The sequence below is a fragment of the Triturus cristatus genome, chromosome 3_1 (assembly GCF_964204655.1).
Source record: "Triturus cristatus chromosome 3_1, aTriCri1.1, whole genome shotgun sequence".
Classification (NCBI taxonomy): Eukaryota; Metazoa; Chordata; class Amphibia; order Caudata; family Salamandridae; genus Triturus; species Triturus cristatus.
The window spans coordinates 716,894,889-716,912,838 of NC_140583.1; the positions used below are offsets into that span (position 1 = coordinate 716,894,889).

General features: G+C 45.4%; 1 protein-coding gene across 1 annotated transcript in view; it reads left to right on the forward strand.

Moving 5' to 3' along the window:
• LOC146860841 (uncharacterized) overlaps positions 1 to 17,950 on the forward strand; it is a 915,295-nt gene that overhangs the window by 389,364 nt on the left and 507,981 nt on the right. Inside the window, exon 24 of the mRNA XM_085646176.1 lies at positions 11,297 to 11,536. Coding sequence (XP_085502302.1) covers positions 11,297 to 11,536 — 240 coding nt within the window. The remainder of the gene's footprint in view (positions 1 to 11,296; positions 11,537 to 17,950) is intronic.

Here is a 17,950-nt window from a genome sequence, read left to right on the forward strand (position 1 = left end):
CAGTTGACTGAAACAGGGTTGCTGTGCTACTTCTCTTGGACCTCTCAGCTGCCTTTGACACGGTTGACCATGACACTCTGATATAAAGACTCTATGAAGCCGGCGTGGAGGGGACTACTCTAGACTGGATCACGTCCTACCTACGCAACAGAACTAATGTCATCCATACCCCACCTTTCTCTTCCAAACCGTACTCCACAAAAGCAGGGGTCCCTCAAAGCTCTATCATCTTGCTCATTCTTTTCAACATCTACATGAAGTCATTACCGGCACTGATCAATCAATTTCACCTGACATGCCATAACTATACAGATGACACGCAAATACTCCTTCAACTGCAATGCACCAAAGACATTGGAAACTCACCAATTTTCAGTTGTCTCAGAGTTGTGGATCAATGGATTACGTGGAGCCATCTGAAATTAAATGCTTCCAAAACTGAAATATTTATGTGTGGTGATTGGAAACATTATGACCCGCTCGCAATATGGCCTGATGATCTGGTAACCCCACCTAAAATATCGAAGGAAGTAAGAAACCTCAGAATGACCATGAACTGCCCAAGTGGACAAACTAGCAAGATCAAGCTTTGTCACTATAAAAACTCTGCCTTGAATCTTCCCCCATTTGGGATTTCCACACAAGGTCAAGGCTACCATCTCCCTTGTTTTGTCTCAACTCGATAACGCTAATAGCCTCGCCCACGGATCACCTTTAACGGCAATGAAAAGACTACAACAACTTCAGAACTAGGCTGCCAGACTACTCTCACATATAAAACTGCAAGACCACATCTACCCTGCCTTGAAAGCCCTGCATTGGTTACCGGCTGCCAGAAGATCAACGTTCAAGCTGCTTTGTATCACCCACAAAGCGATACATGGAACTGGAACTACTTTCATCATGAATAAAATCACCAAACACATTCAACAAAGGAACTTCCACTCCAGAGTGGTACCTCGCCTCAAAATCCCAAGACACAAGAAAAAACTAATAGGTGGCATATCATTCTCTGTTCAAGCAGCCAAACTATGGAACTCTTTACCCCCCAACATAAGATCCATGGATAACCACCTTATCTTCAGAAAACTACTCAAGAATTGGCTCTTCCCCACATAACCACAATACGTAAACAGATAGAAATATACAGCATATCTCTCTGTATATAAACATTTATTTGTACTATATATACTTATATATGTGTATTGCTTTGTATAAACGTGTAGAATGATTATGTTTTAAAAAAATTATTATATATGGATATTCAATCGTTCTGCTTAACAAATGTACATATTACTGATTGTTCCATTATTCTATGTTTTTAACATGTACATAAGTAACTGCATAAATAAGTACATATTTTTATTATAACTATTCATCTACAATTGTTTCACTATTGATCTACAATAAATACATATAAATAAATAAAATCAATTTACAGTGCAACACTTCAAAGCCAGAGTTTATTTAATGCATTTTTAATCTACACATACTACATTCCTTTATGCAGCTATATTCCTTCCATGTACTTATGGATCTATATCTTTATTACTTTTCGATCTATCTCTCTCTCTCTCTCTCTATATATATATATATATATATATATATATATATATATATTACTTCCACTCGCCTCACTCTTCCCTCGCTGGAAACAAACGAGCGTAGACCCAGTATTATTCGTGCAATTCGTTATTTATTTAGCCATTCTCCGCCATTACGCGTTTCGGGCGATCCCGCCCTTGATCACATGACAACACTTTGGCTGATGACCGCTCTTTTTAAAGTGCAAGTGCTGGTGCTTCAATCAATGGACATAGAAAACATACATTTCTATCAACATTTCTGTGTATAAATCACGGCGAACACGATAACCGCATAATGCCATTATGTTATCCTAATACTGATTTTCACATCGTATGACACTTGATAATTGCGTAAATGCATGATATGTACTTTATATTATGTCCATTAAAAATAATTATTTTACCAAACAGTGACAGTGCCCTCACCTCGACATTTAAGTGCAAATTCATCTAAAATTAAAAATAAGTATAAACGACTAAATTCATACAAGGAAGACTAGATGATGATCTCGGAAGATTACCGTATTCCATTCTGACCCAAGTCTGGCACAATATTAAATCAGAGCCAGATCTGAACATAGGACATAATTACATAGACAAATATAAAGTGCATTGAGGTAGTAGATGAAATGTACCTATTATTAAATTGAGCTATTTCTAGGAGATCCAACAGGAATCATAAATCATTTCATAGATGCATATAATATGCTATCTATTTAATTAAAAACATTCCTAAAACCTCATTTCATATTCAATAAATAACCCTATACAACATCTTAAAATGTCACCTAAAATATTCATGTCCATAAACAAATTGTGGTGATGGAGACTTACGTCTAACCCTCCAAGGAGACCGAGGTAAAACAAAGAGGCACAGCCTCCAACATACAATTAATTCGTCCATATGGACTGTCATACAGAGCGTGAGACTAAAATAGACATTAACATTCCATTATACATACTGTTTGGCAACACACCTCATATTGTAAACAATTTTTCAGATTTTACAAAAACGTATACAGGTCTTCACTGTTGTTAAGCCCCATCGGGTGTTTAGAATCCAAGCGTAAAATGTATGATGTTTCTAATTTCCTTAACCTGGATTCCCTATCCCCTCCTCTTTTTTGTGGGGTGACCGTGTCAATAACATAATATTGCAGGAATTTAGGATCACTATTGTGAGTACTTTTGAAATGCCTTGCGACCGGGTAATTCTCATCATTATTATTGATCGCTCTTAGATGTTGCAGGATTCTTTTATGGACCGGTAATTTTGTGCTCCCTACATATCTCAAATTGCACCTGCAGGTGAGCACATAAACAGCAAATTCGGTCTTGCATGTGAGATGATGTTGAATCTCACATGTTTTGAAACCAAATGCTGGAACGTAGTTCTTGGTATTAATGGCATATTTACATGCTTTACAAGATGCACATTTAAAGAATCCCTTTCTCATGGATAACCAGGAACCCTTGCTGCCTATTTCCAAATTGCTTCTGACTAAAGCCATGCCCATGCTATTAGTCTTTCTAAAGGCAACTGAGGGACTGTTTGGTAGCAATTCTCCCAATATAGGGTCATCTTTCACAATAGGCCAATTTTTCCTTACAATATTTCTGATCTGTTTCTCCTGTCGTGAAAATCCTAAAATCAAACGAATAGGTTCCTGCTCTTTTTTCGAGTCTAATACAGTCTCTTTCTTTTTTAGCAGGTCCTGTCTTGCCCATGATCTAGATTTAATAATGGCAGACTCTATGATTTCAGTATTGTAGCCTCTATTAAGGAATCTCGCCCGGCTTTCGCCTTGTTTGATTGAGCATTCCTTATCCTCACTACATATACGTCTGATTCTGAGCATCTCCCCGTAGGGGATGCTCTTAATTAGATGAGGAGGATGGGAACTCGAGGCGTGCAATAATGTATTACCCGCTGTGGGTTTCCTATAGAGGGTAGTAGAGATCTTATTATTCATTATCATGATTTCCACGTCAAGAAATGTGACCTTTTCCTTGCTGATGTGTGAAGTAAATTTTAAGTTGAGTGTGTTGTCATTCAACAATGCAATGAACTCAGTGGCGCTGTCAACATCACCCTCCCACACTATAAAAAGGTCATCAATATAGCGGAGCCAGGAGATTACTTTTTCATTAAATATCTGTTCATGTTGCTGCATGAGGACCAGCTCCTCCCACCAGCCCATAAATAGACAGGCATAACTGGGAAAGAAGCTGGCCCCCATGGCCACTCCCTATATCTGTTGGTACATAACACCATTGAATAAAAACAGATTGTTTTCAAGGCAAAAAAGAAGCATTTTAACCAACATCTTATTATGCAGAAAGAATTCAATTGGTCTATTCATCAAGAAAAATTCTATGGCTCTGATACCATCATTATTTCTGATGCAGGTATAAAGTGAAGACACATCTAGTGCAATCATTAAATACGAAGGTTTCCATGTAATATGTTGCACTTTCCTTAGGAAGTCACTTGTGTCCTGTACAAATGATTTCAAACTCTTTACAAAATCCTGCAAAAAGAAATCTATGTATCTTGATAAATTTTCCAATAGTCCATCACACGCAGAAATAATTGGACGTCCTGGGGGTTTCTTCATATCTTTATGCAATTTTGGTATAAAGTAGATGACTGGGATGGTAGCATTCTCTTTCTTGAGATATTTAAATTCATCCCAACTGAGTAAACCCGTGCTTCTCCAAGCTACAAGCTGGGAAAAGAGCGTCTCTTGTGTTGTTCTAAATTTGGTCGGTGCTACTTTTCTATAGCACTCTATGTTGTTTAATTGGCTGTGAGCCTCTTCAAGATATTCCTTTAGTGGCCACAGCACCAAATTGCCTCCTTTATCTGAGTTGCGTATGATGATCTCCTGGTTTTCTTTTAATTTTTTGATGAGTTGCCAATACTTTCTCTCTTGGTTGGAAAACTTCTTTTTGCTTGTTTCATTAGTTGCAATGTTGAGCCTCTTGATTTGCGCCACTATCTGTTCATTGAAAACGTCTATGGAATCTCTCGCCATGACAGGTACAAATTTAGACTTTGGGCGGAACGGAGTCCAAGGTTTCATATCCGTTCCTGGGATCTGTGACGTTTGCGTGTTGGTTGTGATATTGTCCCATTGAGCTTGATCATTGACTGGGTTGTCACCTCTTTCCAAACCCCGCGTGGTTTCAAATAGTTCATAATCAGAGCTTCTCAGCCCGTGCATTTCTGGCATCTTGGCCGGGCCCCCCAATTCTTCTGGTCTTTCCTTGTTTCCTCGCTGATGATGATATTTCTTTAACTTCAGCTTGCGAATGAACTTATAAACATCTGCGCGGGTTTGGGTATAGTTGAAGTTAGATTCTGGGCAATAGGAAAGTCCTAATGAAAGGAGCTGTCGTTCCGCAGCTGAGAGGTCAATACCTGCCAGATTAACAATGGTATTGGATTGCTCAGAGGATGAAGGGTCAGTGCATAGGTTTGGCGACAGTTGATCCCTTACCGTCGTGCTCTGCCCCTCCCACGCCTTCTGACGTTTTCGTTTTGCTTGCCTACGCTCCCTTCTTCGTTTGTTTGCCCTGCTTTTTCGATTACCTGGGTGCGTGGCCGCAATGTTTCCCTCCTGCTTCGTTTTAAAATGTCCAACTCTTCCCCCAAGGTTAATCTAATGCTCCTTGCCTCGGCCCTCACTGCCGGATTGTCGGACTCTGATCCGCTCTCCATGGCCGAGCTGAGCTCCGATGCTGATGGGGAAGCGTTGGTTGCTTCTTGGTGATTTCTTCTGTCCTCCCTATTGCCCATGCGCTTTTTGGCTGTATCAACACGCATAGAATCATACCTCCTTGCAAATGTGAATATTTGTCCGTTTGCATAATCGTCACGATCACGCCTAAATTTGAAGGTTTTGCGGCTCTTTATCTTTTCCTCCTCCTTTTTAAGTCTTGCGTTCATCTCCTCCACCAATTTTTGCTTAGCCTGTGGGTCACCTAGTGGTTCTATTTCTTTTTCCATAAGCTCAATCTTTTCTTGTAGAGCTGCCCTGTCAATCTCCGCGTACTTTACCAATATTGTAACAAGTCGCCTCGATGATTCGAGATTGCATTCTCCCCATTCAGCCATCATGAGGGGATTCGGGGATTCGTAGCTGGGGGCGATCATTATTCTAAGGCCTCTTGGAATTCTCCCCACATCGAGATATCTCTGTAATGAACGCGCCTCCCACCACTTGGCCTGCTCTTGCTTTTTCAATTTTTCCAAAGCTCGGAAATTATCTCGCAGCCCCATGCTCTTACGGGGTTCTTCCGTGGTCACTTTTCCAGTTCCTTGACCGTCCTCGGGGGAGTCCGAAAACATCCCTTCAGCTGCTAACTCGCGGTCCCTGAGTGTGTCTGCGGACATCTTCTGGCCTTTTTGTATAATTCGAATTGCGAGATGGAACACCTATTGCGTGATGCTCACAGGGGTTCGTGCTCGCGTTGCACACCTTTCAACCTGCCCTTCGCCAAAATGCGCCGTACCTTATTAGAAATGTCCACCAGTTTAGCCGTGGATGCCTCTTCGCCGCCGCCGATCCTCCAAGGAAACACCGGAAGCGGACGGAAACTCCACAGCTGCTCGGCAGGCCAATCTTCGTACTTGCGTTAAACTGTAGGCAATATATATATTACTTTTACTTATTTATTACTTTTCTTCTGATTCAGCATAGCCAAGACACTACCCTATTTTTCACCCTATATCGCTCTCAATATATCCTCTTACTCAACTCTCTGACTCATCTCAAACATCTTTCTACTACTCTGTTAAATGCACTACCCAATTTCTCACCCTGTACCTCTATTAATTCATCCCAAACCCCATACCACTACTATGATCTCCAAAATAATCCTTTTGAGACTCTTCCCTACTCCACCCCTCCTTGCATAATCTAATATCTCTTTTTACTATTCCGATTCCCCAAAACACACCTTTCTAAACCCCCCCTCTGAAACTTCCGCCCACTTCCCTTTTACTCATCCCCCTCCACCTCCCTTTTATCATCTCAAGCCTCCTCCTACTGCTATGAGCTCCAAAACAAACAAACAAAAAAAGGAAAACAAATTCTAAATCCTTCCCTTCTATCCGTCCACTATCCTTTTTAATCTAAATAACAGAATATGTCCACCACTCAAATTATTTTCATATTTCACTATACTAATTCACCACTAATCCTTTATGGGTTCCGGAGTAGTGTGCAATTTACCGAAAAAGCACTTCAACACCTCTTCAGGGGTAGCAAGCGCGATATAAATGCATTTTTTTTACCTCTTCTACCCCTTCGCTATCATTCTCAATCCAAATAGCTGGCTAACATATCCACCACTCAAATTACTTTCATATTTCACTATACTATCCCACCGCCAACACTGTATGGTTTCCAGAGTACCGTGCTACTCGCCGAAAAAGCACTTCAACATCCCATCAGGGGTAGCAAGGGCCATATAAATACAAACCTTTTTCCCTTCTCTGTCCCTCCACTATCCTTCTCAATCCAAATAACTGACTAACATATCCACAACTCAAATTACTTTCATATTTTCACTATAGTAATGCACCACTAATCCTTTATGGGTTCCGGAGTAGCGTGCTACTCACTTAAAAAGCACTTCAACGCCTCGTCAAGCGCTAAATAAATGCTATTAAAATGCAACACAATGCAATACAAAATTTGAGACAGTTTAATGCAGCCAGTACCATAAGGAAAAAGAGAGAAAGAATAATGATTTGAAAAAGAATGAACTGAAATCTTTTTAATGGAAATTTAAATACACATGTCCAGAGGCTACAAGAAGAAAACTAATAAGAATAAAATCTGAAGTTAACAAATATTAAAACTGAACAGCAAAATGTGTCTTATTGTGGGTTACTTCAAAAATACAGATCAACTATTGGGAGAAGAGTGAAAGACTGCAGGGAGACAAACTCAACAGTTTGAACAGACTAAATGACAGTCCTATTAAGGGTAAGGTATTTGAAAAGTGAGGTCAGAATTAAAAAAGAGACAGTAGTGGCATTTTTTAAATTGATTTAATGTTTATGTAAAGAAAGAATAGACATGGCTCATTTGATACACCTGTTCTGTGTGTGTCACTTATTTTTTCACAATCCCTAGATTTAGTGATAAACGACTGATGGCAGCACACACACTTTGAAAATTGTTGCCGCACCACTGGAGGTAGAACACCAGGGCCGGACTGGCCAGCCGGGCAAGCGGGCAATCCACCGGGTGGCCAGAGCACCTGGAGGCTGGTTTTGACAGCATTGAGGCCAGTTTCAGCACCCGCGAGTCCATTCTGGTCTTCAGAAGTTGTGGTGCGACTTATGTGGTCCCATAGTATCTTTCAATTGTTGCCCATTTTAATTATATGGAGCTGTTTTAGAACGCACACACATCCTGCACATGCGCTCCAAAAACAGCTACCTTGGCGCTTGTCCTCATGAAATGTGAGCACAGGAAACAGAAAAATGACGAAAAAAAGCAGATAAAACAGTCCGACTCCTGCACTCCCGCATCATTGTGCCTAAGTTAGGTATGTGACTCAAGCATATAGGCAGGTATTGGTGCTAGACACATTCCTGCCTGGGGGTGACTCAGGGCCTGGGGGGGTGCTCGGGGCAGGTTTGCCTGCCAGTACAGTCAAGAGTGCATGCGAGCCGAGCTTTAAAACGAAATGAAAATCCCTTGATTTGAAACACATGCGGTCATTCGCTGACACTGTGCAGCAGGCTCAGGCTGCTCCAGCCTCCCACAGCGCAGCAGCATCAGGGGCTCTCACTGCTGGCCTTGTGGTCTCACTAAGGGCTAGGAGAGCGCTTTGAGAGCCGCAGGTGAATACTACCAGCTAGCTGTCTGTACAGCAAAAGCACACCGGCAGTCCTTGTTGGTTCAGGCACATTTGTGCAGCCTCCCTCCCTCTTGTACGAAAGGGGACTCCACAATGGACACAGGCCTCTCATCTGTGTGACGGGCTCTGAGCAGACAGACCTCAGGCCTTTCTTCTGTTCCCTTGAGCAGAACTGACCTTTTACCTTGTGGCCTGGTACACCATTTTCACAGTTGTTTCCCAACATTTCTTGGGAGAAATACTCCCCAAACCCTGCCTTGTAGTTGTTGAGCTCGCTCATTGTGCATACTTGCTGCACGCAGTATGGGGGCTGGTCTGACAAAAATTTCCAGGGCTGCTTTTGGTTCCCAGTCCGGCCCCTACACAATCTATATGAACTAGTAACGTGTAAAAATTATAAATTACGAGGCACTTCCATTATAGACCTGCTTTCGGCATAAGGTACCAAAAGCTGACCAAATAAAGATGGGAAAGGGAGCTTTACTTACAGGTTTTATCTTTCCATCTAATCATTCACACCTTGTTATCTTTCTGATGTAATTCAGATTCATTAATATAGAAGTGTTAAAGTAGCAAAGCCTGAGGTTGTTGCCCAAAATCCAACTATAAAGCAGTATCATCTAAAATCATTTTAGAGGTGTGAGAGTGGGAATATGTTTTCTTGCACTAGCCACAAAAGCAGGCATTTCTGTATATCAAATTTGACTCAGGAAAAATGTATATCTGGGAAATAAAATATTTGAAATCATGAATTATGAGTTGTTGAGGGTATTTTAACAGATGCCATGAGACCCTCGCTAGGTACCTTATGGAATCGCATCATATGTATGACAAAAGTGGCTTGCATAAAGGTTTTCATTGTTGTGATAAACACAGAGGATTATTTATTCAGCGGCATGCACTGCCGGAGTGTCTCTTTTTTTATGCTTAGGCGGCACAAACCTCTCAATCATATCTATGAGGTGACTCAATGCCGCCTTGCTTGGCTTTGCATGGCCTCATAGATATGGGGTAAGACAAAGCAGTGCAAGTTGCAGCGTTGCCATTACTCTGTGTCAAGGAGGCGTTCCATGGGCTTTGCAGTGGGTGTTCCCATTCAACACCCATGGATTTTGATTCTGCCCCCAGATTTACTTAATCACGTAAACCTGGGGCAGCGCCAAAACCTTACGCCTCTGCGGGGCAGGCATTATGAGGAAAATATTTTGATTTCTCCTCTTTTTTCCTCTTTCCACGTGTGAAGAAAAGAAGAGGAAAACGCCCATCACGATTGTTTTTGTGCAGGAAGGTGCCCCTTGCTGCATATAAATAATCCTGTCTGCAACGGAGGCACGCTTGCACCCTGGTGCAAGGGTGACTACGTTGATGCTAGGCATTAAATTGTGCTCTAGCACAGGGAGAAAGGCAATGCTTGAAATGGAAAAATGAAAGGGTAGATACCTTGTACCAGAGTACCTGCTTGTTTCTGAGAAGTACTGCTACTCTTCAATTAAAAGTATTACATCCCTCTTGAGAAGTGCAGGTACTCTAACTCTTAAAATAAAAAAGTGATGGTACTCAGTACCAACCGTACCGGCCCATTTAAAGCACTGGGAAAAGGACAGGAATCCACTGTATTTCATAAATACGGTGCATTCCTGCCCTTTCACATTGGCGTAGGGCAGTAGTTCAAGACGTCTTGCGGCTCTGCCCTATGCCAATTCCTCATAAACAAGGCCCACAGCATCCAGAGAGGAAAAGAGTCCACGTTCCTAACTTCTGCCCCGCACTGTTCCAGTTGCTTCCCTCAAGGCCGGCCTTGGGCATGGGCAAGCTGGGCCCTGACCTGGAGTGCCAATATTACAAAGGGCGTGGCAGGGAGCTGCCTGACTTAATGTTATGTAAACAGCAGCTAGCCCATCCCACTTGGTCTCAATCGCCCCGTTAAAGACTTTGTAATCAGCCCTTAATGAACTTCAGTGTTACTGTCAGCCCCCTGTCAACCCCCTGCTCTCTTTCCTTCTTTCGTACACCTCCTGCTATCACACTGAAATAACCACCTACCCCACATCAAACACCAATTGTTCTTTCTGCTCAGGGCGCTATCCTGGTCAATCCGATTTAGGGCCAGCCTTGCCCTCACTAAACAGTTACTAGGATAAATCAGCTACCTTGGTCCCTTTTATGTAAAGGGCGCACTTTCCCTGTGTGCACCTTAAAACAGGTGCACTGAGAGCAAATAGGGAAAGTGCGCCCTATTACATGGGATGCGCTGCCCTCAGGACAGCCACGCACTTGTGCTGCCATGGGACAGCACTTTCAGTTGAAAGCGGAGCAGCTGCTTTGAATCTGCTCCATGTTTCACAGTGCAGGCGGCAACCCGTCATGGGGATGTCTGGGGGTCCATGGCCCCCTTTGCCTCTCCAGAGAGCTGCAATCAGTGTACCTCCTGACCGCTTCTTTACCTCTGCATCTTCGTCTATAATACAGTGCAGAGGCAAAGGGATTCTCTCATTTGCATGAGGCTATGCCCCATGCAAATGAGGGTACACCCCCTGAAGATAGCACTTGAGCTTTATGTGCGCCAGCGCTATTGATATTACAGAATGGCACACACAAGCAACTGGGGACCCTTCTGTAATACCAAAGTGCCTCGGGCGCACAAAGCTGGTGCAAACGCCGGTTGTGCCCCCGGGACAATTCCTTAATAGGGCCCCAGGTAGTAACTGTCCCTGTATCTAATTTGAAATAGTTCCTGATGTGGTGGTGTAGTTTCCCATACTGTCGTTTGCTGAAGTTTAACTTGCATGGTTACTACTCAATGACACTGTCTTTACTGGATTTTACAGGGAAAACTGTGCGGCCTTTGCGGGGACTACAATGGCGACAGAAACAATGATTTTACCACCAGAAACAAGGCCATCACTGAGGATGTCATGGAATTTGGCAACAGCTGGAAGATGTCCCGTAACTGCCCTGATGCTGTGGAAGAACAAAGCTCCTGCACCGATAAGAAAGAAAGTCGAGAGTGGGCGCAGAAGAAGTGCAGTGTCATTGCCAGCAAAGTCTTTGCTCCGTGCCATTCTCAGGTGCCTGACGTCCTCATGATGGTTTAGATTCTGATCTGTTTCTAGTGATTACATAAAATTGCTACATTTTTGTTTCTGCTTAATGCTCTTTTTAAGCAGGTTTGGAGCAGCGTCTCGTTCTGTGAAACCTCCTGAAAAAAATATATATCGCAAAGGTGTGTCTGTATGTGACTTTCCTTTTTTCTTGTAGTTAGTCTTGGGTGCGGCCATGTTGGCTGTCAGGACTTCTTGTTTGCAGGATCTAAGCTGTGGATCGGTCCTGGTGCCTCCGGACTCTTCACATTGCATTACCAGCCGCTGATCTCCTGCTCTATCACTTACCTGTGCGCTCCCTGATTCCAGCATGGCAAATCCTGCAAGCAAGCAAGGCTAAGCAAAGAACATTGGAGATCTCTTTGGACAATTCGTTCAATATGTTAATTTGCGTGGACTCCTGAAAAGCAGGAGGGCCACGCTTTGAAATCCAGGGCCTTTTGAGCTGTTCGAATTTCAGCAGATAATATGGAAATAGCCTTTGCCGTGCAGCAGACTATGTCACAAAGTAAACACCCAATCCCGAGCCCCCAGGACTACTAACGAGGTCACATCACTGCCCAGCACTTGGTTTGAAAACATTCCCATCACCTGGCTGGTTACTTCTGTGGCAGCCAGTCAAGCCTCGCTCAGCAGAAGGTACATTCTCATCCTGTGACGACTAGAGCGACGTTCTGTCGGTCAATTTAATTAGACGAGGTTTAAAATTAAAGGACTTGAAAGAGAAGGAATAACTGCAAATGTTACAAACTTTGAAAAAGGAAAAAAACGTTGATTCTTTTCTGTGCCTTTTCGATCCATCTGCTGAACAGTTGCAGTTGCCAGAAGCGGGTCGGCAGCCCCTTCCTCTCCAGCCCTCAGAGCTTCTGTGGGAGTCTGCAGGGAGCTGCCACAGGCAGGACCATAACACCCGCACTGCGCCCAATCCGGGACCTGTACCATACTTGTGTATCTGCATTATGAACACAGCCTACAGTCATTGTATTTTTGTGGTGTTGTTGGCCGCAGTTTTTATTATTCATTACATACATCATATTTGTACACTCCCCTGGACACCTTCTGGTGGCCGGGGTCATAACATCAATTATCATACATGATCACAAATTGGTTATCACTCGGTGTCATTGGACATAAATCATGGGTCATAAATCACCGGGTGTCATACATCATTCTGTCGCAAATCATGGTCATAAATCACCAGGCTGTCATAAATCCTTCTGTCACAAATCTGTCATCATTCTGTTGTCATAAATCATTCTGCATGGGCATCATAAATCATCGGCCATAAATCATCGTCTGGCCATAAATCACTAGTTTGTCTTTTGCTCATTTGCATCTCGCAGAGTCGTAAATCACCCTGACAGCTCGTAGATTGTTCTTTGTTGTTTTCCACGCCGCTTTGCATGTGGGGGGTAGCCTTTACCCGGAGTTAGGCCCCAACTCGCTACCTTTCTAGTCTCTTTTGTGCCCTGCCGTCTGGCGGGGGCTGGGCTGTGAGTGCCATCTCCGTTTGCTACCCCGATTTTTGTCAGGCATACTCACCCAGCCATGAGACATCCCAGAGTGAGTGGCCCTCCTACACACCGCCCTGTCGGTGTGTTTCCATAACCAAACCAATACACCTTTGTTTCCGCCACGCCGCAGGGAGGCTTCCATCTTCCTGCGGCTCCCACTACCCTATGGCATCCCTTTGCTCCTCCCGCTGGCTGCTCTTTCTGTGGGCCTGCCCATGCCGGTACTCCTCTCGCGTGCTAGGATACCAACCTCTAGCTGTGTCTCTGGGAGGCAGACGTCTGGTAAGCTCTGACGGCAATCTTCCCACAAACGCCATGGTGTGCTCTGCTTCGTCTTTGCTGTTATGTCGTGGCACTCTCATGTCCTTTTCGGAGTCTAACAGCACTGTCTCCTCTCACCATGGGTCGTACATGAAATCAAAAAGCGGGAGACAGTCAGATACTGACTGTGGAGGCATGATACAGCATATATATATATATTTTTTTTATTTTTAATTTACATCCTCTACTTCACCCCTGCTCCTGGCAGGCTCCCCCCGGTGAGTACCACTGTGAAACCAGTAGCCCTGATTAGTATCCGCCCTGCTGCACTACCTACTCCACTGTAATTATTTCTTACTCTGGGGGATGAAACGGGAGTTTGCGTTGCCGGTGGCGTAGGGCCATGCCGTTGTAAAGATTATGACTTTATTCCTGCAACTTTGGATGGGCACCACTCACGGGCCTCTGACCTGACCCGGGCCCTGTAGTATCTACAACCCGCCATCTTATGCAGGCGTCTGTCCCTCTATGGGCTCCGGCACACTTCAGCCACTGCCTGCATTCATCTTTTGCCCGCATATCTTGGTGAGGAGGGGGGCCAGGGGACGAGATTATTACTACATCGGGCGACGTGCGATGTATCCCCTGCCTCAAATGGCTGGCTGGCCTCTTTCCCCCCATGCCAGTGAAGCCCCGTGGCCCCCATTCTGCTACTGGGGTGCTAGCCTGATGTCCAGGACAGAGGTGACCCACAAGCCTGTTGGGGGGGGGGGCTCTGCCTTTTTCACCTGCGCCCACCTTAACTTTCCAGTCTTACACCCGCCCCGTCTCTCCATTTCAAAAGACGCTTGTGTCTCCATCTCTGTACATACCAGCCACTCTGAAGTGATTTGCCTAACATCGCAGGCAGCTAGATGATGACGGGGATAGAACCCTTTTTCTCTGCTCCGACGTTTTCTTCATTTAATTTATCTTAGTGGCGTCGTGGGGGGGAGGGCTTACTTGCCCTCCGTGGGAGCCGGTTGGCTGTTTGTACGTGAGACAATGCCGAGGATTGGACACTGGTTCCCCGCTGCCCAGTTGGAAGCTCTTACTGCTGAACTACATCCCAACCCTCCCAGTTAATTGAAATAAAGCCATTATACCCACACTGTGGCCTGTCCCAGTGAAGGTGGAGATTTTGAGATTCAGATTACCTCTCAATTTAGTCCTTCGCCTGTTTTCAGACCATTCCGTCCTTCAGGCTCGTAATGTTCTCTCGATATTAGTTTGCGCCACCCCAGTATGGCCAAACAAGTGTGTGTGTGTGTGTCGATAGCTTCGGACGCACTAGAGATTATTTACATAATTACAGAAGCCATTACATGGTCTCCTTTGGTGTTCTATACTCGCGTGGGCTGTTTTACAAACAACACAGCCCGTAATGCAGTCATGCCAGATTTAAAACAGCGACCCCGCCTTCATACAGTTGAGTGGAGGTTCAGGACATTCCGGGCAATGTTATATATTTTCAGGAATATTTCTTATAGCCACGGGCAGTAGGTCTTGTCTGAATAGGTCATTTATACAGTGGCGAGACAGTTCTGCGGTGAAAGCAGCTTACGCTGCTGCGGGGGCCTTGTGCATTCACAAGAGCTTTTATGCAATCATGCAAAATTTAACAATCACTGCGCCCATTATGCAGTGTCCCAGGCGGTGATAAGCTCACATTGGCCTTCTGACTGTCGCGGTGGCCGCTATGCAGACTTCAAGTCTCACACTGGAAGAAATAAACTGGTCAACTCTTTCAGGTCCACGCTAATCACAGGTGTTCTAACTCTTTGCTCCAAATCTTAAAGCTGCGATGCATTGAATGTGCCTAGCAGCGAGGCCTTCGAACGTAATCCTCCACGCCGTGACTTTAACCCAAAGAAATTTCCTGACCTTTCATCCAAATGTAAACGAAGCACACTTTCCTAACACGATCTTATTTTTCTTTTTCTTAAAAACAATTTTTATTGGCAACAACAAAGTATCGGCATACATCATGAGTCAGTACAGTGATTACGAACTCCCCATAATGTGTCCAGAACTCCATATCCATACACTTCCAAGCACTCTCTCGAGCCTCTGGTCGCTGGTCAGCCTTCCTCAGGGCACATTACTAGGGATGGACACATGAACAAACACAGAAAATAATGTAGGTTTATGCATGGTATATTTCCCTACTCGGGGAGGGGAGAAGCTACAACCTCAGACTCTACCTGGTCCAACATTCCTTGTTGTTCGCGCCGCAACTCTATCGTAGGGGAGATACAAATATCGCCTCGGTATCTGTACCATTTCCCCCACTTGTGGTCCCACTTCCCAGGGAAGCCCCGTCCTTTGAATACTGTTTTTTCTGCGATCATAGCCGCATCCATATCCTTTACCCAATCTCTAACCAACGGGACCCCGTCCGCCCCCCATTTCTGTGCAATGTTGCGCTTTGCAATAGTGAAGCCCATCGCGGCCCAAGCCTGTTCAGCCTGGGAGAGGTCAGTCACCATCCAAATGTTTAGGAGGCAGAGCTGGGGGGACATCTGCAGGGGCTTATCACAAGTTCTTACAGTTTGACGGGTGCCTGCTTCCCAATACTGCTGTATTTGTGGGCATTCCCATAGAATATGGAAAACAGTACCTACTAGGTTACAGTGTGGGGCGACAGAGTGTGTCAGGATGCCTACCCAGTCAGAATAGGAGTTTGGCATTGAAGTACACTCTATGGAGAATCTTCAACTGGATTAACCGTAACCGCATGGGAACGGCTACTTCCATGGGGGAGGCCAAAGCGTCACGCCAATCCTCGTCTTCTATAATACCCAGGTCTGTTTCCCAGCACCCTTTCAGATTCTGCATTGGATCAGGACGGTTAATGACAAGCTTTTTGTACGTGAGCGAGATTGCCTTGCGGTCCATGGGGTCTAATAGCAACCTGTCCTCCAGGGGGGAGGATTCGGGGAAGAGGGGTCCCCTTAGGAAAGGCTGTCAAAAAAGCATGTCTAATCTGTTGGTACCTAAAGGCCTCCGATGGTGCAAGTTGGAATTTTGTCCGGAGGTCACTAAATGAGGCCATCCTCCCCTTCACCCACATGTCTCCCACTGTGGAAATCCCTATTGTGTCCCATTTATCAAACTCAGGGCATTGACTGAGCCGACCCAGCTTTTCAGGCTCCCATAACGGGGTCGCCTTGGTCAGGCGGTTATACCACCCCAGCTGTCTCGTGACTTTGTGCCAGGTCTCCACTGTACGGGCAGTGGTGCCAGTTAACTGCAATTTGCGGGGATTTGTGTACAGTGCCCTATGATAGCCACTTGTTCCCATAAGCCAACGGTCCGTGCGAAAGTTGAGATCATCATATTGGCCAAACACCCAGCTGTTGATAGCAATCAACTGGGAGGCCTGATAGTAGAGTCGTAGGTCTGGGAACCCTATGCCCCCATCATACCATCCCATCATGAGCTTGGATAGTGCAATGCGTGGGGATCGGTCTTTCCATCAAAGGCCCCGTACAACGCCATCAATTTGGGCAAAGTAGGACTCTGTAGTAGGTATGGGGGCATTTTGCAGCGCATACAAAAAGCATGTAAGCGCTAACATTTTAAACAGCGACGCACGACCCAAGAGGGTGAGGGGGAGAGATCGCCAGTGGAGGGCATCAGACTTAAGGCGTTGAAGAGGCTCAATCAGGTTATGTTCATAGAAGAGATCAGCATCCGGGGTGACAAAAATGCCAAGGTAGCGGAAGCCGCGGGCTGCGACCGGTATCTCATAGCCCCTTGGACCGGTGGGGGTAGCCCCCCACAACGCAAACATTTGGGACTTGGACCAATTTATCCTAGAGTTCGAGTGGGAACTAAAAATATGGAAAATGTGCAGCACCCGCCGTATAGATGGTGCTGGAGAGACCAAATATAAGGGAATAAAATCGGCGTATAAAGAAATGCGATCCTCATGGTCCGCAGACCATTTGATCCCCCGGATCTCTGGATCCCCCTTGACCCAGACGGCCAACGGTTCCAACACCAGGGCAAATTTGTCAAGTTTGGCTTGGACCGCGTTGCGGCTGCTGCGGCCAGTCGCCATCTCGTCAGCTGTGGGCCCCAGTCGTTTGCGGAAAAGAAATGGTAGGGGGAACAAGCCCTGCCGGCTACTCACCGCTGCCTGCTGTGGGTTACAACCCGCACCGGCCTGTCGGTTTTTGCCTGCCTGGTGCCCCCCCCCCCCAATGACTTGTCTATGGGTACTGGTAGCGCGGCAGAAGTCAATGGGGGTAGAACAAGCGTGCGGGAGAGACTCCGTCGAAAAGCGTGCAAATTGAGGAGGGTCCAAACCTGTATTATAGGGAGAAATCTTTACAGAGTCCAAACAGAGGCACCCCCCTCGGGGGCACCCCCGAGTCCAGAGCCGGCCCCACTATGGCGACGTCGCCCGCCACCGTACCATCCTGAGGCGTCCCGGCGCTGACAGGGGCCCAGGAGCAAAGAAGGAGAAGGCCAGCCACCCGCGGCCCAGATTGTCATAGGGTTCCCCCCCTGGGGTTGGCTTGTTGCCAGAGATGCGTGCGTACCTGTTTGTGCAGGCCGT